At 41.0% G+C, this 22,349-nt stretch overlaps 2 protein-coding genes across 2 annotated transcripts in view; both read right to left on the bottom strand.

Annotated features, from left to right (window-relative positions):
• Nucleotides 1-2,203: 2,203 nt before the first annotated feature.
• The window catches only part of ELL2 (elongation factor for RNA polymerase II 2), a 65,430-nt gene continuing 45,284 nt past the window's right edge, over nt 2,204-22,349 (bottom strand). The window contains exon 12 of the mRNA XM_039340428.1: nt 2,204-2,272. Coding sequence (XP_039196362.1) covers nt 2,231-2,272 — 42 coding nt within the window. The 3' untranslated portion in view covers nt 2,204-2,230. The remainder of the gene's footprint in view (nt 2,273-22,349) is intronic.
• LOC120306720 lies at nt 15,262-16,134 on the bottom strand. The gene has a single exon (XM_039340431.1). It carries the CDS (start codon nt 16,123-16,125, stop codon nt 15,271-15,273), a length of 855 nt encoding a protein of 284 aa, XP_039196365.1. The 5' UTR covers nt 16,126-16,134; the 3' UTR covers nt 15,262-15,270.

The raw sequence follows: 22,349 nt of genomic DNA, 5'->3' as shown, positions 1-22,349 counted from the left end.
TTTTGCAATGCTCATGCTTGGAAGGTTAGTCAAATTTAATTGGTTGTTTTTTTTCTTTCCAATCTAACAAAGGAGGAGGAGATGACTCCTATCTGTCCATCCATCAGAAGAATACTGAATAGAATATGACCAGATTTGATGATTGTGGGTTGGTGGGGAGAACAGTAAAAGAAAGATCAAGTTTTAAAAATGGGCTGAATGGGACAGGGCTATGGGGCAGATTTCCCTTCAAATTCCTTCAGGGCTTATGTATGGGAGTTAGCAAGAGACTTAAAATATTGTTGCTTCCTTAGGTATTGTTTCTGATTGTGATAGTAAAGAGACTATATTGATGTTAAATTTAATTACAGCGGCCAGATTGTTAGTAGGGCAATGTTGGAAGAAGGCATCTTTGCCTACTTTGCAAGAGTGGTTTCTTAAAGTTTCTTATTTGGCGGAAATGGCAAAGATTTCGGCTTTCTTGAAAGATCAATCGCAAGAGAAGTATTTTTTGGTATGGAAAAAATGGATAGATTTTATACAATATAAGTTGGATATAAAAAAATATTACTTAGTTTTTAAATAATTTATATTTAAAATTTAAGATATTTTATAGACCTTTTTTAATTTTCTTTTTCTTTTTTTTATTTTTATTTGATTTCTTCTTTTTCTGTTTCTTTTTTCCTTCCTTCTTGTATTTTATATATATATATATATATATATATATATATATATATATATATATATATTGTTGTTAACTATTTTATAATTTGTTTAATTAATGTATTTAGATTTGCTTATGGTTTATATGTGTCTTAAGATCTTTTTAAAAATTTTTTTAACTAAGCCTGTATTCAGCTCTGGGAAAGTCGGGGGAGGGTAGGGGAGGGTTGGGAGGGTTTGGGGAAGGGAATTGTTTTGTAAAACTTAAAAATTTTCCATTAAAAAAAAATATTGTTGCTTCCTCCATTCTAAGCCCCTTCCACCTGGTCAAGTGATCCAAGCAGGAGAATGTGCAGCCTGCCCTCAGCTTCTCAGCATACCCATATACACAAATGTCTGGTCAATGCTTGGGAAAAACGTCAGAAGCCATGCTTTAAATGCTGTCCCTGCCTTATTTGTATCCTCCCTGTTTTATTTTTTACAATAGTTCTGTGAGATGAAGTATAGTATGTTGAGAGAATTTGGCCCCAGGCAACACTTAATAATCTTCATGGTGGAATTACTGAGATACTTAAATCTCATTTGTTGCATACAGTTTTCCTTGTCTTTCACCTTCCTGCCTCCTATCTCCATATGTCTAGGAAACATGAAGTTATCTCCCACATACAAGGTTAAAATCCTCAGGATAAAGAACCAGTGCTTTTTTTCTAAAAAAAAGAAAAAAAAAAGAAAAGGTGCTGGAACTCACACACGTCATACAACCCGCCTTGCCTACCTTACAAGGTTCCATCCAAAAAAGGTGCTGGAACTCCGTCCTGGGCATTCTATGAGGAAAAAAAAGCCCTGTAAAGAACTTAATACTAACCAGCATCCATCTGTAGTTTCAATGATTTTGGCATGCATGGAAACATATTCTCAACAAACTTAAATATTAATTTACAAATTATATTTGAATAAAACAAGAATAGACTGGCATTCTGAAAAAAGACACTGCCTTAGAATATCAGTCCAGCATCGTACTCACCTTAGCCAGGTATTCTTCAACCATCATGTTTCTGTACTCCCCATTGGACCAGGAAATTACAGTTTTCTTCAAGGATGAAAGCCTATGTAGTTTTTTTTAATAACACAAACTACATTTTTCTGCATAGAGCACAGCTCTACCCCACCCCACCCCCAAGCCCCAGTAGCTGATATTGCCTTCAAAGAGGTCACTAAGACCATTAAGTTTAAAGTTTAAAATAATATTGTGAATAGTTGTTTCATGAAATAAATAAAATTACAAAGTAGAGAGGGATGTGTTGCTAAAATCATGTTTTCTTTATGAGTCAGTAACTAAGGAAAGCTTAGCTATCTTCCTAGATTATTAGCTGCTTCCTAGATTATTAGCTGCTCTTTGAGGTATGCTCTCTAGTTAGATATGAAACAAAATTCTATTACATGGAGGAAATCCCATGCCCCTAATTGACACTATAACCCCAGGAGCAATACTATTTTAATTAAAACAATTTTATATGTTCTCTTTAAATACTTATATATTGAAGCTGAAATGATTACATACTTCAAAATGTCTTCGCAGAACTCTGATTCATATACATGTTGCCAGTCTATCAACCTCCAGAAGACAGGTCTGTGCATCAATAAAACAATCAATATACAATGAAGCATTTTAATGAACAATGAAGTTGCCATCAATGTAGGAAGTACCATTTTCTTCTGTTTATTGCAATATATTGTACGTTATAAGTAAATGGAATCAGAATGCAAAGAGAAACATTGGAAAAAGCCACAAATTATTGAACATTAGGGTAACAATCAGTAAGTTATAAATAAATAATGTTTATTTTTGAGATATACCAAGGTCAAACATTTTAGAGGTCCTCTGATATCTTACTATTTCGTCACTGGAAAAAAAACTTTCAAACAAACTGTCATCCACTAAACTGCTTTCATAATTGGTTCCTGAAGTATTGTACCTTGACCGGACACAATCTTTCTCATGTATGTATCTGTTGTCTGTCTACCTGCCGGTCTGTATGTCTGTATCTTCCACATGGATATGAACAGGGCTTTTTTTCTCATAGAACGCCCAGAACGGAGTTCCGGCACATTTTTTGGATGGAACCTTGTAGGGTAGGCAAGGCGGGTTGTATAACGTGTGTGAGTTCCAGCATCTTTTTTTTTTTTTTTTTTTTAGAAAAAAAGCACTGGATATGAAGTGATACATTAACAAAGTGTCATCTGGTCTAAGGAATCCACAGTAGAAAAAAATAAAATAAAACACAAAATTCTAGTATTCACATGGCAAACTGGTAGTAGAAAAAATGGTTATTTTTTTACACAAATTTTGTCTCAGTTTGAAAGCTTCTATTCTATTATCACAATTCCTGATCTGCAAATTCCATATCCTATTTTCTTTTTTCCTATACTCTATGGATTTTTGTTTTAAAAGAACCCTAAAATTTATCCTAATTAGCCAAGTTATTCAAAGTATATTTAAATAAAGGGAATGGAGTGTAGAACCGGGTTGATTCATCTTCAAATTACTCAGGAATTAAACCCACTAGGAGATAATAAATGACACATTGTATCTAAAAGTAGTTTACTCAGAATATATGGGAGAAAAAAGAATGGGTAGAAGACAACTAGATATTCCTTTTGAATTTGTTTGATGAAGAATAGAATGAAAAATAAAATCAAATTAAGAGATGTATGAGTTTTTGTTTATACATACACACATACGAGCAAACATATACACAGAGTTAGGTAACTAAATATTATCTAATTCTTTCTCTATAATTATTAAGTATTATCACTGTATAGGAATTTGGGCTTCTTTAGCATTGAAATAAATACTAGGTGATAATAAATAAAATGCAGCTCAGATTAATTTAGTACATCCTTGAAGAGTACACACTTCCTGAATGACAGGAAGACATTATTTTTGTCCACAACAAAATACTGTGGATTCATAATCTTACATGGCTTTGGATTTTAAGAAACCCCATCACAAACCCTGAACCTGATGTACAAAAAAATTCTACTGCCGTTCTTTCAGATCATGACCAGAGTGATTCCCTGGGCCTTACAGCCCTCAAAATTCTAGTTTTGTGGTGTATGTGTAATACACAGAGGAAGAAAAACAAAATTTCTAAAACACTTCAGTGTCAACCTCTGTTTCAGTCTTGAACAACAATTGTGAAATCTCTTTATGCTTAATTATATCCACTGAACTTTTGCTTTTCATGATGTGTGCAATATTTGCTTTTAAAAGAGTTTACAGTATTCATGATGATGCAATAGGATGCCTTTAGGGAACCAGCCAAATAGAGCAAAGCAGTTTGGAAAGGATTGGGAAAAATATGACATATATACATGGGGTATGTGTTGAAGAGCAATTGTGATTCCAAGTATTTTTCATGGTAGTGGGGATAGGTTTTTTTTATTAACTCTTTTAGAAATAATGAGTTCAATGCTAGTGAAAAACAGAAGACAGTTACAATAGTTATATTTTCATTTAATTATAGGAGCCTGAGAAATCTTGCTAATTTTACCATTATTTATTTATTTGCATTGTAAGTCTGTGGGTTCAGCTATTGCAGTCAACCATGGTCACTGATATTACTATAGCATTATGGTGGGTTTACTCTGGAGCAGTGCTTCTTTAGCTTGGCAACTTTAAGAGTGTGGATCCTCAACTCCCAGAATTTCCATTCAGTACGGGGAATTATGATTAGTGCTTTTTTAAATTAAATGGTTTTCCATTTAAAAGATCTTTCTTCTCAGACATCAGTTCCTGATTTCATCTACCATTGCCTCATGTTTTACTTGAAAAGTCACCTCTTCCTACTACATGGGATGGAGGGAGCAAGGTGGAGTAAAACTGTGTGTTTGTCAAAACTTGCAGAGATTACAATCCATAGGACTAGAAACAACAAAAGAGGCAGTATCACAATATCTGAGATCAAGCATCATCTACAATAACACTATTAAAAATGAATCATAATTGTGGTAATCTTGTGCATATCCCAGGATGATGTAGACTATATGCAAGCCAGTAGCTAATTACAAACAGGCTTTGCAATCCTGTCCTCCTACAGAGTCAGTGAAATTTCCTGATTTACCAAGTTTGAATACTAAGCTGAGGTTGGGCTTTCATAAATATGCTCAACTGTTTGTCATCAGCTTCCTTGCTTTTATAGCAATGCCCTCTTTTTAATGAGCTGACGCTTACTTGTAATGACTGGTCTCCTCCCTGGGAGGCGAGTAGCAGCACAGAAAATAAGATATGACGTTGGGTTTGCTGAGGAAGGAGATTTACTCATGTGAACTAGAAACGATACTCTTCTGGATTTCAAAGACATATTTCAACCTTTGGAAATGGCTAAACTATCAAATTGGACTAGCATCAGACACTCTGGCCAATAATGAGGAATGAGAATTGTAGTACAGCTACAACTTCTACATCTCCAGTCTGTGTATATATAATTCACCACAATCACAATCCAGATAGGACATTCAACTTAAAAACACATATGCAAACATTTATTTTATAGAGAACTATTTATGTAAAAAGAGTCAGTTTGGTGTAGTGGTTTAAGGCACCAGGCTAGAAACTGGGAGACATGAATCCCAGTCTCACTTTAGGCACAAAGTTAGGTAAGCAAGTCATTTTAATTCAGCCTTAGGAAAAAGGCAAAGGCAAAACTATTTCCAAAAATATTCCCCCCAAATCCTGCAGAAACTATGCAGTCAGTCAGCAGGAGTTAATACTGACTAGATATAGATCAGCGGTTCTCAACCTGTGGGTCGGGACCCCATTTGGGGTCGAACGACCATTTCAGGGAGGTCGCCAAACAATGCAGTCTGCCATTTTTTCCCCCTTTTCCTTAGCTGTGCTACTCCCTTTTATTCTATTGGCTTTTGAAAGCCAATAGAATAGACTCTCTTGAATAGAGTCTAATTCTATTGGCTTTCAAAAGCCAATAGGAATTGTCCAGGCTGTCTCTGCCCTGCTAACCCCCCAAAAGTCCCATTCTGCAAACGGTGCTGCAAGTTGTCTGCAGCGAAGGCGAGCTGTCTGGAAGTTTCCATCCCTCCCTGCTGAGCAACTACTAAAAATGTAAGTAAAAGAGGGCCAGGGTGGGAGGTGGGAGGCCGGTGGGCGCATGGAGGGTTGCTGGCATGCGTGGGGCCTGGCGGGTGCCTTACTTCCCTTGGGCTGGGCCAGCTGGTGGCCCAGCTGGTGGTTGGCCTGCTCCGTCTCTACCGCTTGCCAGCTATGCCTTGGCCGGCACAAGGGGCAGCACCACGCATGCGCGGTGCTCCCGGGCAGGGAAAGTCCTCAACTTACAACCAGTTGGGTAGTCCTCGACTTACGACCGGTTGGGTAGTCCTCGACTTACAACTGGTTGGGGGTCGCGGCATTAAAAAGGTTGAGAACCACTGATATAGATAGATTCGACAGACAGACAGACAGACAGACAGACAGACAGACAGACAGATATAGACAAATAGATAGATACCCCTTAATTAAGAACTAAGTGTGATGAATGCATGGTTGCTATCAGGCAACATCCAATGCTTAGTATAAGTTTCTTTAAGCTGATCCTCTTCAGTTGTGTGGTGCTACAACTCTAATTTGACACAAAAGGATGGACAATGCTGATTTAGAGAATAAGAATTTTAATCTATTTAAGAAGATACCAGAGTAGGAAGACTAACCTAATGGAACAAACTGTATGTGACCTGAAGTCATTGCATTCCACAGGGATCCTTGGGGAGGACCAGTACAGCAAGTGATATCACATGAATCATGCTACAGATTATGCTGTTTGCATTAGTTGTGTCTACCTGTGACATCCTTACAGCTTATACTTATTATTTTCATGACCTTTAGGATTTCTATGTCCACCACAAGCAGAGTCGATGAAATAAGTGCTGACTGAGTCTCACTAAGCCATGGCTTATTGAATAGGCCACTATTAGCTAACTTCACACATTGTACTAATCTATAAATCATGGCTAGCATGATTTGCAAACTCAGCTATGGTGTATATCACATTACTTTTAAAAAAGTAAATTAACATGGGAAAGATATAGACCTATGTTTTGTAGGTCTTGGCCAATGAGCCAGCAGTGTGCAGCAGCAGCCAAAAAAGCTAATACAATCCTGAGTTGTATAGAGGCATAGAATCAAGATCATGCAAAGTATTGGTACCGCTTTATAAAACCCTAGTAAGACCACACCTGGAACACTGCAGCCAGTTTTGGTCACCATATCACAAAAAAGATGTTGAGACCCTGGAAAAAGTTCAGAGAACAGCAACTAAGATGATCCAAGGCCTGGAGACTAAAACATATGAAGAACGGCTGCAGGACTTGGGTTTGATTAGTCTAAAGCAAAGAAGAAATAGGGGTGACATGATAGCAGTATTCCTGTATTTGAGGGGCTGCCACAAAGAAGACAGGTCAAGTTATTCACCAAAGCACCAGAGGGCAGGACAAGAAACAATGGTTGGAAACTGAACAAAGAGAGAAGTAACCTGGAATTAAGGAGAAACTTCCTGACAGAGAGGACAATTAGCCAGTGGAACAGCTTGCCTCCAGAAATTGTGGGCGCTCCATCACTGGAGATTTTTAAGAAGAGGCTAGACAGTCACTTGTCTGAGATGGAATAGGTCTTCCTGCTTGAGCAGGGGGCTGGATTAGAAGACTTCCAAGGTCCCTTCCAGCTCTATTCTATTCTACTCTACTCTACTCTACTCTACTCTACTCTACTCTACTCTACTCTACTCTATTATATTCTATTCTTGAGATTCCCTGAAGTTATGCTGATCCTATTTAGTAAGCAGAGAAGCTTCTTTGTACTGCCTATAATTCTCTAGTTACTATGTTTAAATAGTCCTAAAATGTACAGATGAATCTTCTAATGCTTCTAATCTTCTAACACTTGGTTATTGTTAAAACACTTCCTATTAGCTACATAATGATTAGACTTGCTTGGCACCAGGATTTTCAAATGACTTCTGGAACAGTTCATGAGTCAGCAGTCTTTAGGATTCCCTCTCACTTATATGACCAAGATTTAGAACTACTTAATTAAAAGGGCTTATGATACTGCTGCCTTGATTAATTTCTTATATGTATATTTAACATTTTGCCAATCTGATTTTCACCTTTATATAGGTGACCCAGGAATATAAGAAAACAGTAAAAGAGAATCAATGAAACATGTGGCTCTTGTCACAACTTGTCTGCTTAATCAGTCCAGTTTTATTCCTGGAGATCCCTCCCATTTTGGCCCCTCTCAGTTTTAATTCCTTTCCAGCCAGCATTGCTTATCCATTAAGCATGAGGTCTCCCTTTAAACATGATGAATTTCTTAAGGAATTTCCTTCCCCCTCTTTTTTTTTTTTTGCAAAAGGGTGAAGAGTCCAGCTGCTATGAACATCCCATCAGTTGCTCTAGAAAGGCCATCCCACTTAAAGGTCCTGTCAATCACAGGATATCAAACTGAAAATACATATTTTTATTTGTGATTGTTTATTCTTGTTCTCTGATGAAACTCAGTTCCTGTAGGATTATTTTGTTACTTTGAGGGACCTAGCTCCTTGCATTTATTTGGATCCCCACATTCTTCCAAGGCTGCCAATAGTTTCCTTTTGTATGGATGGGACAATTTTAAGTGCATAAGAATCCAAAGATGGAAAATGAACTTGATTTTGGTTTGTAACAGGTTCAAACCCAGCCATGGAATTCACCAAGTGATTTTGAGTCAATCTACAGTTAGGGTTTATTATGAGAGTAAGAGAAGAGGCAGGATATCATATCTCACAAAATACTGACATTTTTATTCTCCTGGGGCTCCAGAAAATAGTGGATACCAATGACATTGATATATAGTTAAATCTAAGAACATCCAACAGAACTGAAAGCACAATAGGCGTAGATGCAAAAGCACTGCATTTTCTCCAATAAAATATGGTGATAGTAATAGCAGCTAAATGCCTTTATCAGCTTCAATCATTAATTCAACCCCAATATTACTGAGCTGAGTGGACTTGGGGTCTTCTATTATTTAATGAGATTATTATAATTTATTGTAAGATGGGATCCATGCTTTGCATTAAACCATAAAGTATTCTCTGTGGTTTTGGTTTAGTATCCAGTCATTGTGATTTTAAAATTATTTCTAGAGCTGGGATAATCAGGCTTCTTCTTTAGGCCAAGGGCTGCAAAATTAATTTTCTTCCTATTTCTTCATCTGATTAGTCATATCTGACTTTCAGAAGCATTTTAGTTAAATTCTATCCATTCTTTCCTATGTTTTAGAATTTTATTTTCAATTTTCTAGTACCTCCAATCATTCCTTCAACATCCATCTAGATATGGTTCATGCTTTGTACATTTCATGTGCCAATCTTTTAATTTTCTTCTAGTGCCAACAGTTTCTTTTTCCTAGGCTTCATTAGCATCTCAGCATTTCAAGGCTGTTTCCCCTTCTGTATTGTTTTTTATTAGACTATTAGTAGCATGTAATTTAACTGATTAAATGCATTCTGTCACATAAGAAAAAAAATAATTTCCCTACAGTGTTGTCCAGTTACATTTAATGGGGAAACACAAGGGTTTCAGATTTTTTGAGCCTATACTGTAGTTTGGGCTCTAAATTGGTCCCCCTCAATCTTATCAGGAATTGAATGTCTAATAATACACTTTTTCATAAAAAATATATTAGGTTGGAAATGTTTATTATTTGCCTGTAAGTCACTTGGGTAGCATGAATGAGCTATTGGCCTAAAATCCAATTAAATATATGGTAGAGTGTTTATCAAGGAAACATATGTAGTATAAATCCTACCCACATCCCACTAATGACTAACTTCATATTTATTTTATATAAAAAGATTTGTTTGCAATACGTTTATAATGAAAGCCTGCATTATTTACAAATGGAGAATAATGGAGCAAAAACGCCCTTGGTCCATCAAACATATCACAGTGGAGATATGTTGAGTAAATTACCTGATGGCTAAAGATAAAGATACATATTTTTTTAAAGAAAGCCACATAAAAGAAATTGAAAAGTTAAACATTGCTTTTTTTTTTTTTTTTTTTAATTGCCAGCTTGTCCCCTGGCAGACTCAGAGGAAACAGAAGTGCAGACGTGCTTCTTTAGAGAGCTAAATTAAACTCTGGAGAACTTGATAACCATGTGCCTCTTGCATGGTGACAACTTCCTTCTCCCCTCCCCCCCACCCATGGATTATTGCTTCTTACCTATTTTAGAGGGTGTAAGAAGTGAAGTGAGGGCAAAGTAGAACGAAGGAGAGAAGGAGGGAGGAAAAAGAAAGCACTGCTTCACTTGGTGTTCAGAGCAATTGAAAATATCTTACTTCCACACACAGCAACAGGAAAGTAGGGCAGCAGCTTGTTGATCTTGCCAGGCCCTTCATGACATCCCTTAAGCTGAGAAGAAACAGCTGTGGGCTCATGGACTGAGGGCACCTCAATGTGGGCCGATGGACACACCTGCCCTTCAGCTGCCCAACATGGAGCCATTTCTTCTCCGCCTGAGGGCTGTGTGCCTAGCAAGATGGGCAAGTTGTTGCCCTATTTCTCGCAGTTGGTTCTAAATGAAGAAACCAGACTAATGTTCATTCATTACTTATTCAGTTATTACCTATATGGGGCTATTATTGGGAAGAATTATGACAGTAAAATTAAGCCTGATTTGGACTATAGCATCCTTGATTATTAATGGTTAATTTATATAACTGAATACATTTCCTGCATTCCTAGTTACATGGATTACAATTATTTTCAGCTGAAGGTAGATAGAGTCTCTCTGTCTTCAGCTCTTTGTATTCAGTGTTGAAAACCAGGGTGAAGTTAGAGGAATGGAGGGAGGGGAGGAGAGGGTTAGGGTTTGATACAGTATCTCAATTGCTTCTCCATAGTTAGAACATAGAATAATAGAGTTGGAAGGGACTTTGCGGATCTTCTAGTCCAACTCCTTGCTTGAGCAGGAGACCCTATATCATTTCAGACAAATGGTTATCTAGCCTCTTTTTGTAAGCCTCCAGTGATGGAGCACCAACAACTTTTGAAAGCAAGTAATTTGGTTGCTCTCACCATTAGGAAATTTCTCCTTAGTTATAGGTTCCTTCTCCCCTTGGTTAGTTTCCAACCATTGTTTCTTGTCTTACCTTCTGGTGCTTTAGAAAATAGTTTGATTCCCCTTGTCTTTGTAGAAGCCCCTCAAATATTGGAACATTGCTATTATGTCACCCCTACTCCTTCTTTTCATTAGACTTGACATATCCAATTCCTGTAACAGTTCTTTGTATGCTTTAGCTTCCAGCCCCCTAATCATTTTTGTTGCTTTTCTCTGCTCTCTTTCCAGAATCTCAACATTTTTTTTATATTGTGGTGACCAGAACTGGATGCAGCATTCCACGTGTGGTCTTACAAGGCTTTGTAAAGCAATACTAGAACTTCATATGATCTTGATACTATCCCTCTGTCTGCATGTTGTCCGTCTATCTATCTATCTATCTATCTATCTATCTATCTATCTATCTATCTATCTATCTATCTATCATCTATCTATCATCTATCTATCTATCTTTCCCTCTAGCCTACATCAACTTTTTTGGCTGCTGCTGCACACTATTGGCTCATATCTAAATAATTGCCCACTAAGACTCCAAGATCCCTCTCACGGTTACTGGCATTAAGCCAAGTTTCTTCTAAGCCAAGTTAAGCCAAATTAGAATTAAAATCTTGTGTCCTGGTTAATTTCTTTTCTTCTTTCTCCATCAATTTGTGTTTATGTATGTGCAGGCTCTTAAACCACAATCCTGCAAGTCGAGACTATCTTGATTTTAATGTATGTATAGCACTTAGTACAAGGTTAGTACTTTGCTATAAAGGTTGCTATTATTACAGATATTGAAATTATTTGCATCATGGAGGTTAAGAGAACATATATAAATCTGAAATTCTCCTTCCTTTGCTTTATTTTTATCAACACATCCATCTCTGATGCTCATTTTGAAAGACAAAAAATTTCAGTGCAATTAATGCAATTGCACAGTACAATTAATGCAACTATGATAGGCAACTAGGGAAGTTCAGGAAGATGTCTGAAGTTGTGCTTGATCTCTAATCAAGCTAACCACACTGTGTGCCTCCAAAAGCTTCTGTCCTATTTCCTATACTTTAAGGGGAAAAATGGCATATATTGCAAGAAAGCCCTGAGTAATGGAAGAAAACACTGTTTTTGGAGAAATCTATCCAAGAATACAATTTTTTGTAACAAAAGTCCTTCTGTTCTAAAAATTAACAAACTTATTTTTTAGATGGAAAAAAAGATTATATATGGCCAGTCAGCTTGTCTGCATGAGGCCAGTTTTTCATTAATCGGTAAGCAGTACTGTATACACCAGGTTCTTTGCTGTTTAAAGACCTGATTGTCAGTTTTTATAAAAAGACAATTAAGTCTTCTACACCTTTTTTCTATGGCAATGCTAGAGGTAAACTGGCACCAGTAAGAAATCTTTGATTTGTATAGCCTAGAGCAGACTAGACACAAATATATATGCATGGAATCTTGTATGACTCCACTTTACTGTACAAAACACTAATATTGTAGATGGACACAATCAGTGCAAAATTTACTGTAAATAAGATGGAATTGGAAGCAGGAAATATAAGAATCCAGCTATGGGACAGCAATTACAGGAGAAAAAATCTGCATACTTTTACAAAGGAAGCATACTTTACATACTATATCCTTCTGGTTTTATACTGAAGAAGAGTGCCATTTTAATGGCATTTATTAGCATATTATATGTACCATAAATATGTTATTCCTAAAAAAACTGATGAGTGTGACAGTCTAAAAATCATATCAAACAATCAGTCTGATTTTGTTATAAAATTCTATGGTTGAGAAGGTTAATTAAGGGAAACAGGGCAACCACCTCGAAACATAAGCCATGTCTAGAACTGATTTAATCTCATTTGTAGAAATTTGTAGAAAGTGGGACAGATGACTCTATTTTCTCATTTCTCTCCTGGCAATGCTAGATTTGGAGACTGCTGGATAGGGAGAAAGTATTTAAGCTTACTTATATCACTAAAAAAGAATTAAATCCAGCTTAAAAAAATGCATGGTCTGATGAATCCCAATTATTTTTGATATTATTAGCAAAATAGTCTTAGGTAGGTCCAGTTAAGACATTTACTTGGTTATTGACTGCACCATTGTCCTGGTCCCAGATGTATCCTTTCTGAGTGGGAACAAGAATATAGACTGGAGAGAGGCACAAAAATCTTAATAGAACTAATTTTATTGGTCCTTCAGTCTAGCGCCAAAGACTCTGACCTGACATAAGGGGCGTTGTCTTACCTGAACGCCTTTTCTCAGCATGATGATGGAGAATCCACAAATGGGTTGTCTTAATCTTCCTGCTCCAATAAGACTAAGTCTGAAGTGTAAGTACGCCTCTGCTGTGCAAGAGCACCCCAGTTTGAGACTAAGGCGATACACAGACGTTAGTCCGACGCGTGTGCTTTCCTATCACTGGAACCAGGGCCAAACTGACCCTAGACGGGAGGGAGTGGATTCTCCATCATCATGCTGAGAAAAGGCATTCAGGTAAGACAACGCCCCTTCTCCAGCATGATTGGATGGAGAATCCACAAATGGGACATACCAAAGCCCTGTGTCCCTAAGGGGGGGAGTAGTTTGGACCTGGGTCCCACTGGGTAATAATACATGTTGCAACACCCTGCGACCAAAGGAGGCATCTGAGGAGACATACAGTGGGGCAAAAAAGTATTTAGTCAGCCACCAATTGTGCAATTTCTCCCACTTAAAAAGATGAGAGAGGCCTGTAATTGTCATCATAGATAGACTTCAATTATGAGAGACAAAATGAGAAAACAAATCCAGACAATCACATTGTCTGATTTGGAAATAATTTATTTGCGAATTATGGTGGAAAATAAGTATTTGGTCAATATCAAAAGTTCATCTCAATACTTTGTTATATATCCTTTGTTGGCAATGACAGAGGTCAAACGTTTTCTGTAAGTCTTCACAAGGTTAGCACACACTGTTGCTGCTTTGTTGGCCCATTCCTCCATGCAGATCTCCTCTACAGCAGTGATGTTTTCAGGCTGTCGCTGGGCAACACGGATTTCAATTCCCTCCAAAGGTTTTCTATGGGGTTGAGATCTGGAGACTGGCTAGGCCACTACAGGACCTTGAAATGCTTCTTACAAAGCCACTCCTTTGTTGCCCGGGCGGTGTGTTTGGGATCATTGTCAAGCTGAAAGACCCAGCCACGTTTCATCTTCAATGCCCTTGCTGATGGAAGGAGGTTTGCACTCAAATCTCACGATACATGGCCCCATTCATTCTTTCCTGTACATTCTTTCCTGTACATGGATCAGTCGTCCTGGTCCCTTTGCAGAGAAACAGTCCCAAAGCATGATGTTGCCACCCCATGCTTCACAGTAGGTATGATGTTCTTTGGATGCAACTCAGCATTCTCTCTCCTCCAAACACGAAGAGTTGTGTTTCTACAAACAGTTCTACTTTGGTTTCATCTGACCATATGACATTCTCCCAATCCTCTTTTGGATCATCCAAATGCTCTCTAGCAAACTTCAGATGGGCCTGGACATGTACTGGCTTAAGCAGGGGGACACGTCTGGCACTGCAGAATCACTGCAGAGTCCCTGGCGGCGTAGTGTGTTACTGATGGTTGCCTTTGTTACGTTGGTCCCAGCTCTCTGCAGATCATTCACTAGATCCCCCCGTGTGGTTCTGGGATTTTTGCTCACCGTTCTTGTGATCATGTTGACCCCATGGAGTGAGATCTTGCATGGAGCCCCAGATCGAGGGAGATTATCAGTGGTCTTGTATGTCTTCTATTTTCTAATTATTGCTCCCACAGTTGATTCCTTCACACCAAGCTGCTTGCCTATTGCAAATTCAGTCTTCCCAGCCTGGTGCAGGTCTACAATTTTGTTTCTGGTGTCCTTCGACAGCTCTTTGGTCTTCACCATAATGGAGTTTGGAGTGTGACTGAGGTTGTGGACAGGTGTCTTTTATACTGATAACAAGTTCAAACAGGTGCCATTAATACAGGTAATGAGTGGAGGACAGAGGAGCCTCTTAAAGAAGAAGTTACAGGTCTGTGAGAGCCAGAAATCTTGCTTGTTTGTAGGTGACCAAATACTTATTTTCCACCATAATTTGCAAATAAATTCTTTCCAAATCAGACAATGTGATTGTCTGGATTTGTTTTCTCATTTTGTCTCTCATAGTTGAGGTGTACCTATGATGACAATTACAATTACAGGCCTCTCTCAACTTTTTAAGTGGGAGAACTTGTCAATTTTGTAGTGCTGAACAAAGGACAAAGGCGAGGACCATGTTGCCGCCCTACAAATCTCCCCAATAGGTGCCTGGGTCGCCCAGGCTGCCGAAGTAGCGGCACCACAGGTGGAATGGGCCATGATGTGTCCAGGAACTGTCATTGATTGTGCCTTGTATGCGAAGGCGATGCAAGCCCTAATCCATCTCCCTATCGTCGAGGAAGAGACCTTCTAACCCATGGAGGAAGGTTGAAAAGACACAAACAATGCTTCAGATTTATGGAAGGCCGAAGTCCGTTTGATGTAACGTCGCAGAGCCCTGCGAATGTCAAGAGTGTGCCACCGCTTCTCGAGATCATGGGAAGGGTTAGCACAGAAATTTGGTAAAACCACCTCCTGGGACCTATGGTACAAAAAATTTATCTTGGGAATAAAGGAAGGGTCTAGTCTGAGGGTCACCCTGTCTGCATGGAAGATGCACAGGTCCTCTCTGACGGAGAGAGCGGCCAGTTCTGAAATTTGCCTGGCCGACGTGACCGCCACAAGAAATGCTACCTTCATAGATAATAGCTTAAGCAAACATGTGGTAATAGGCTTGAAGGGTGGTGAAATGAGGGCCTGTAAGACCCAGTGTAGGTCCCAAGAAGGATAACGGTGAACCGCTGGAGGCCTGGCGTTAGTCGCTCCCTTTAAAAAGGAACGCATCATAAGGTGGTGTACCAAGGGAGCAGAATTGTCACACATGAGTACTGTAGATAGAGCTGCGACCTGTCTGCGGATGGTGCTTGGGGATAATCCCTTGTCCAACCCATCCATCAGGAATTCCAAAACAATCGGAACAGAAATGTCCAAAAGCTCCACCTTACGACCTGAGCACCAGGTACAGAAGTTCGTCCATGTGGCATCATAGATCCTATTCGTTGAGGGGCGCCTGGATTGTTGAATCATGGCAATCACCCTCGACGAATATGAGTCTCGGGTCAAGGCCCGCCTCTCAAGTGCCAAATGGTTAGTTGGAGCCACTGTGGGTCCGGGTGCTGAAGTACCCCCTGAGTAAGGGTAATACGACCTGCTGGAATCCTCCATGAAGGGGAGACGGAGAGCTCTACCAGGTCAGTGAACCACGGACATCTCGGCCAATGTGGCGCAATCAGGAGGATCTCTGCTCGCTCATGTAGGATCTTGCAGATCATCGTGGGGAGGATTGGTAAGGGAGGAAAAGCGTAAAGCAGTTCTCTGGGCCAGAGACTGCGGAGGGCATCCGTCCCCTCTGCTGTCAGAGACGGAAACCTGGAAAAGAATCTCAGGAGTTGGGAGCTGGCTGGGGAAGCAAAGAGGTCTAAGGTTGGGGAGCCAAACCTGTCCACAATCTCCCGGAACAATCCCGGGTCCAGGCGCCATTCGGCATGGTCTACAGTTGCTCTGCTCAATGAGTCCGCCTGCTGGTTGGCCACTCCGATATATGCTCTGCCCTGATGGAAGCAAGATTGATTTCTGCCCAAGACCCCAACAATTGGGCCTCCTCCATGAGAGGCCTGGACCTGGTCCCCCGTCTGTTCACGTGGGCCTTTGCAGCAATGTTGTCTGTAAGTACCAGGACATGCTGTCCTGCAACCCTGCTGCTAAAATGTCAGACATATGGCTCTGAGTTCCAGCCAGTTTATATTATTTTTCAATTCCTTTTGGGACCACCGACCCTGAGCCCAATGCGACAGGAGATGCGCTCCCCAGCCGAACAGGCTGGTGTCCATGGTCAGGGAGATTCTGGCTGGCTCCTTGAACTCTGTTCCCCGTGACATACAGTAGCTGGGGAGGCTCACCATCGAAGGGAGTTCAACACCGGACGTGGAATTCGAACCTTCTGGTTGGAAGCACTGATGCGTAACCTCTGAAACGGAAGTAGAAGCCACTGTAACTCCCGGGCATGAAGGCGTGCCCACGGAACGATTTGTATACAGGACACCATCTTCCCCAGGAGTTGTGACAACACGACTAAGGTGACTACCCTGTCTCTCCGAATTTGATGAACAAGGGCCCGAATGCTGTCCTGTCGGTCCTGTGAGAGATAGACCGTGCAATTGTTTGTGTCTATGACTGCCCCTAGATGCAGGAGCCGGGTTTAGGGCACTGTATGACTTTTCTGAAAATTGACAGAAAATCTGTGCTCCTGAAAGGTCCTGACAGTGACGGCGAGATCTGACCGAGCCCTCTGGATGGAGGAGGACTGTATCAGTATGTCATTCAGATAGCACTGAACTCTGATCGGAGTCTGTCTCAGGTGGGCAGCCAGCACTGCCAATATCTTTGTAAATACTCTGGGTGCTGACAAGAGGCCAAATGGGAGGGCCCTGTACTGATACTGCTGGTGGGCATAACAAAACCTGAGAAATTTGCAATGCCCAGGGAGAATGGGGATATGTAAATATTCCTCTGTCAGGTCTATTGATGTCAGGAAGTCCCCTTTTCTGATGCTGGCTAAGATCGATTGTAGCGACTGCAACTTGAACTTCCTTTACATCAGATAGTAATTTAGATCCTTTAAATCTAAAATTGCCCTCCAGCCCCCTGAAGCCTTCGGGACGATGAAGAGAGTGGAGTAAAACCCCCGTCTCTTTTGGTCCTCTGGCACTGGCTCTATGGCCCGTATCTGTAACAGGTGGGAGATGGCCTCTGACATGAGAGCCGCTCTGATCTTATTCGTGGGGGTGGGACAAGTCCGGAAGTGATCCAGTGGATTGGACCAAAACTTCAGCATTAGACCTTGAGCTATGGTGTTCAAGACCCATGAGTCCGTGGTGGTGACTGCCCATACATCGGAGTAAAGGGACAGACGACCTCCTATGGGTGGAGTATCCCTGGAATCACTTCCCTCATTTGAAAGGGCATCCTCCTGAGCCTCGAAAGGGCTGCTTGGACTGGAATTGTGGTTGGGGTCTGGATGCGGGACGGTCCTGCTGGCACTCCGATCTCTGGTAGAAAGGGCGAGAGGTCTGGGGCCAGTCCCAGTTTGAGGCTGGCCAAAAGGACTGCCTATGATAATAGTTCTGTGAAGCCCCACCCCCAAATGCTTATCCCCCCTCTTAGTGTTGTTAATAAGAATCTTGCATTTGTCCTTGCCCTTAACCAAGTAAGGGTTGAGGGCTTCACCAAAGAGGTGTCCCCCAGCGTAAGGCTTAGTAGCCAAGCGCCACTTAGCCTTTAGGTCCGCCCACCAGTTTTTGAGCCACAAAAGTCTACATGCTGAAATGTCTGCCGCTATGGCTCGCGAAGAATATCTGGCAGCATGGAGGGAGGCATCAGCCATGTACTGGGATGTGGCCACCACCTTACCCAGGTTATGGTGAACACAAACCTGGTCAGGAGGGATCATGTCCTGGAGTTCACGGAGCCACAGTACAGAAGCCCGAGCGAAGAAGGCCATGGATGTGGAGGCCTTGATTGCCCAAGCCGATGCCTGATGCGATCTGTGCAAGGCAGCTTAAAATTTTTTGTCCTCTGCCTTAAATGCTTCAGCCATGTCCCCTGGAGTATTTGTGTTGGAAAAAAGAGAGTTAAGTGGCTCATCAATTTGAGGGACCTCCAGTAAGGAGGCGAAAGAGAGAGCCACATTAAATAAACCCTTCTCTGAAGTCCCCAGATTGGGGATAGACCCCAGGTTACCCCACTGCTCTGTACTGTGTTGCAGAAGAAGGGGGAGCAGGGAACATGCTTTTGTGGTAACACCAGTTCAGCATAAAGCGGATTGGGGTCCTTAGATGTAGATGGAGTTGGCTGGGCCTCCTGTTCCGGGGTGATGTTAGCTGTCGTGCAGGCCTTGAGCAGCAAGGAGCTGAAGAGGGATTGATCAAAAAGACCAGCGGGGGGAGTCGGGTCTGGAGTTGAGACGTCCTCGTCATCTGACAGGAGCAGGCCTAAGGGATTGAAGTCTGCAGAATCCGATTCTGAGGAAACCTTCTGTGTGAAGTCTGGCATTCCAGGATGGAGGAGTGATCATGGAGGTATAGCGGGAGCTTGTAGAGGTCATTGGGAGACCAATGAGGCCATGAACTGGGCAAAGGCCTGAGTTATCATAGCCTGAAACTGATCAGGCCCTAGTGTCTGTGGTTCAGGGGGATGAAGACTGCTGCAGTGGGTGTAAAGGTAGCCTGTGGCCCAGATAGAGTCTGTGCGGTACCCCCATGTGCTTCTAGGTTTAGCCCTGATAAGATAGGTTCTACGTGTGTCACCTCCCTGGGAGGAGACCAGGCCCCTGGGGTTAAATTACAATGGGCTGACTGGGGCTCAAATATAGATCCCCCAGGTGGAGTATTGGCTGTGCTTCACCTGGAGCCATTGACCTTGCCCTGGAGATTTCTTCTCCTAAGGCCTGATGATATCTGTTGGCCTCCCTACCAGCTGTCCTAGGCTTTTTGGAGTGCTGGGCCTTGGTCTTTGATATGAGCTTCCCCGCCGCCTCTGTAGAGGCCTTGTGCTTCTTTCTGGCAGGGGAGGGGGGGTCAGTACTGTCCTGTGAGGACAGAGGGAAGGAATTATCTGCCATCCTGCTAGGTAAATTCCTCTGTCAACTGTAATTTGGCTAAGGGAATCTTCTGGCTAATGTTCCCAATGAGGCAGAGATGGCAGGCACTCTGACGGTTCAATTCAAGTGGTTAACCGCCCCCCCCCCAAGCGCTGTAATTGACCACTGAAGAGAATCACCTCCTTTTAGGAATACAATTCTGAGGTGTGAATAGGAATTTAGATGAGGGAGGGGTGGTGGGGGTCAACTGGTGAGGCAATGTGTCCTTGTGGGGACGAGCTTGCTCTCCCCAATTGCTGAGTGAATGTCCAGGCAGCAAACAGAAGGGTAAAGTGATTCCTGTTAGGCGCGGCTATCAAAACGGCGGCTGCGATTCAAGCACGCCAAAAACAACTGTCCTAGGGCTCTGAGGCTGAGACAAGCCTAGCTGTTGTGTCCCGTCCAAAATGGCAGCCCCGCTCAGATCTTCGCAAATTAGGCTGTCAGGAAAACCCCTGAAGCTGCCATGATCAAAATGGCGGCTGTGTGATTTTCGCACCTAAACGGCCGCCCAAAGTGCCTGGAATCCAGCCCAATTGCCGATCTGCGCTTCGCGCCGATCAGCTGGCTGGTGCTGCTGCGGGAGCCTCCGGATCTTCACTGTGTCACAGCTGGGCAGTAAAGTCAATTTTTTAAAAAGAAGAAATCTGCATATTGTACTGAATCCCCTCAGCCGAGCTAAAGGCTCTGGGCTCCGAGCAGGTTAGCTGTGAAAGCCAATACTTTCTTCAAAGTCTTTGGAATGTTAATGAGGCCAATACTTTCTGCTGTCAAAGTCTTTGGAATGTTAATGAGGGAGGAATGTTCTTGGGAGGGAGAGCCGTCCCAATTCAAGCAGGCAGTTGCCTGCAGGGAATCCCTACAAGGAAGGCTTTCCTGTCAGAAGGCTAAAATACTAATCAAAGGTTTCCTTTCTTGTTTTTGTTAAAAATAATATTAACTAAAGTCCAGGATGAAGGGAAGGAAATTCCACAAATGGGTTATACAACCTGCTGTAGTCTGAGTAATCAAAAATGCGTCTGTACAGCAAGAGACTAAGTCTAAAACTGGGGTGCTCTTGCACAGCAGAGGCGTACTTACACTTCAGACTTAGTCTTATTGGAGCAGAAAGATTAAGACAACCCATTTGTGGATTCTTCATCCAATCATGCTGGAGAATATACTGTAGCCTCCACAACTGAGGAAGCAATGGTGCTGCTGAATTCAGAGCAAAGGGCAGGTAGTAAATAAGTGTCAAGTCACATTGCTTGGAAAAGCACATTGGGAATAGTCCTCTGCTGTAAAATAGTCTCCTCAGGAGAAGACTATCATCCCTGGATAGCTCTGTTTCTGCAGTTAATTCTGGTCATCATTAGCTTTATGTGGGAAATAGGCGTTCAAATATTGGTGCGATTTCTATGACAGTTTTACCTTAAGTTACTTTAAATTGCAAAGTTCATTTAATTCTGTTAAAACTTTGATAATACTTTGTAATAATATAGAACACTTTAGAATGTGTTTCTAAAAATATTTTGGAATGTGTGGGGATATAACTCTTGACTATAATTCTCTAAAGGAATTATATCTTATCTTGTGCTCAGAGAATTCTAGAATGCAAGGCTTGGAAAGCATCTTGGAGATCATGAAAAATCACTGTCATTGGCTATCCAGTCTTAGTTTAAGTATTTTCAGCACAAGACAGTCAACCACTTTGTGAGACAGTCTGCTCCACTGTTAAATAGCTGTTATGGTTGGAAACTCTTTCTGATGTCCTTCAAAATCTCCTGCCTTATAATTTAAAACCATTTTTTTCTTGTCTAAATTCCTGGAGCAATGCAGAGCAAGTCTGTCCTGTCTATAACATGGAAATCCTTTGGATTTATGGAGACAGATTATCATGTCTCCCTGTGGTCTTCTTTTCTTCAGGCTAAACTCTTAGTTTAGAGGTTTACTCTGATTATCTTGGTTCTTTCTTCTGGAGATGCTCCAATTTGTCAATATCCTTTCTAAAATACAGTGCCTAGATGTGGATGTAATATTCTAGTTGTGATCAGACCAAAGCAGAAGAAAAAAGAGCAACTCTGTAGAACAAAGCTTTACTTTGGAATAAAATGAGTTAAACAATGTGATATATCTCTTCACTGAGTTCATAATGTGGTTTTCTGTTCTGCTGAGTTGTTATTTAGGGGAATCTAGAGGATGGGGACAGCACAGGAAAGTTACCTTGTTATGAAATTTCTTTTGCTTTTTCTTGTAATAAGATATACTATTTCCACATATTGTATAAATGAATTAGGATGGTAGTGCCAATTTAACTGGAGTTTTAAAATTCTTTCTCATAAACTACTAAAATGAGTAATTCAATTATTGATCTTTCCCATATGGTAAGTACCCAGTATGGTATTTTCATTATGAAGCAGACATAGTACTATCATAACAGTATACATAAAATATCATAATTTGTCTGTGCAGCATTTAGGATTTGGGGACTGAGATGGAAATAGCAAGAGACAAAGATAATATATCTGATGAGTAAGAGCTAGTGATCAATCATGTTCTCCTTCTGTATCCTAGGACTGTGCAATGCTTTAGATTTAATTTGGATGATGTTTTGAAAGTGCAGGTGAACAAACACGGCTTGTGTCAGCAAGTCATGAAAGCACTGTGCTTTTTTTCACAACAATGCAGCTGTGGTAGGGAGGTTTCAATAGCAGGCATGCTAGAAGCAAATGTAGCAGCCTCAATGACTGCGTATATATTGCCATTGTACTCC

This window comes from Crotalus tigris, unplaced genomic scaffold (assembly GCF_016545835.1).
Source record: "Crotalus tigris isolate CLP2741 ecotype Arizona unplaced genomic scaffold, ASM1654583v1 scf7180000017744.3724543626:3957646, whole genome shotgun sequence".
In the NCBI taxonomy this organism is placed as follows: domain Eukaryota; kingdom Metazoa; phylum Chordata; class Lepidosauria; order Squamata; family Viperidae; genus Crotalus; species Crotalus tigris.
Note: the sequence above shows the minus strand (reverse complement) of the source record. Positions and strands in the feature narration are given on the sequence as shown.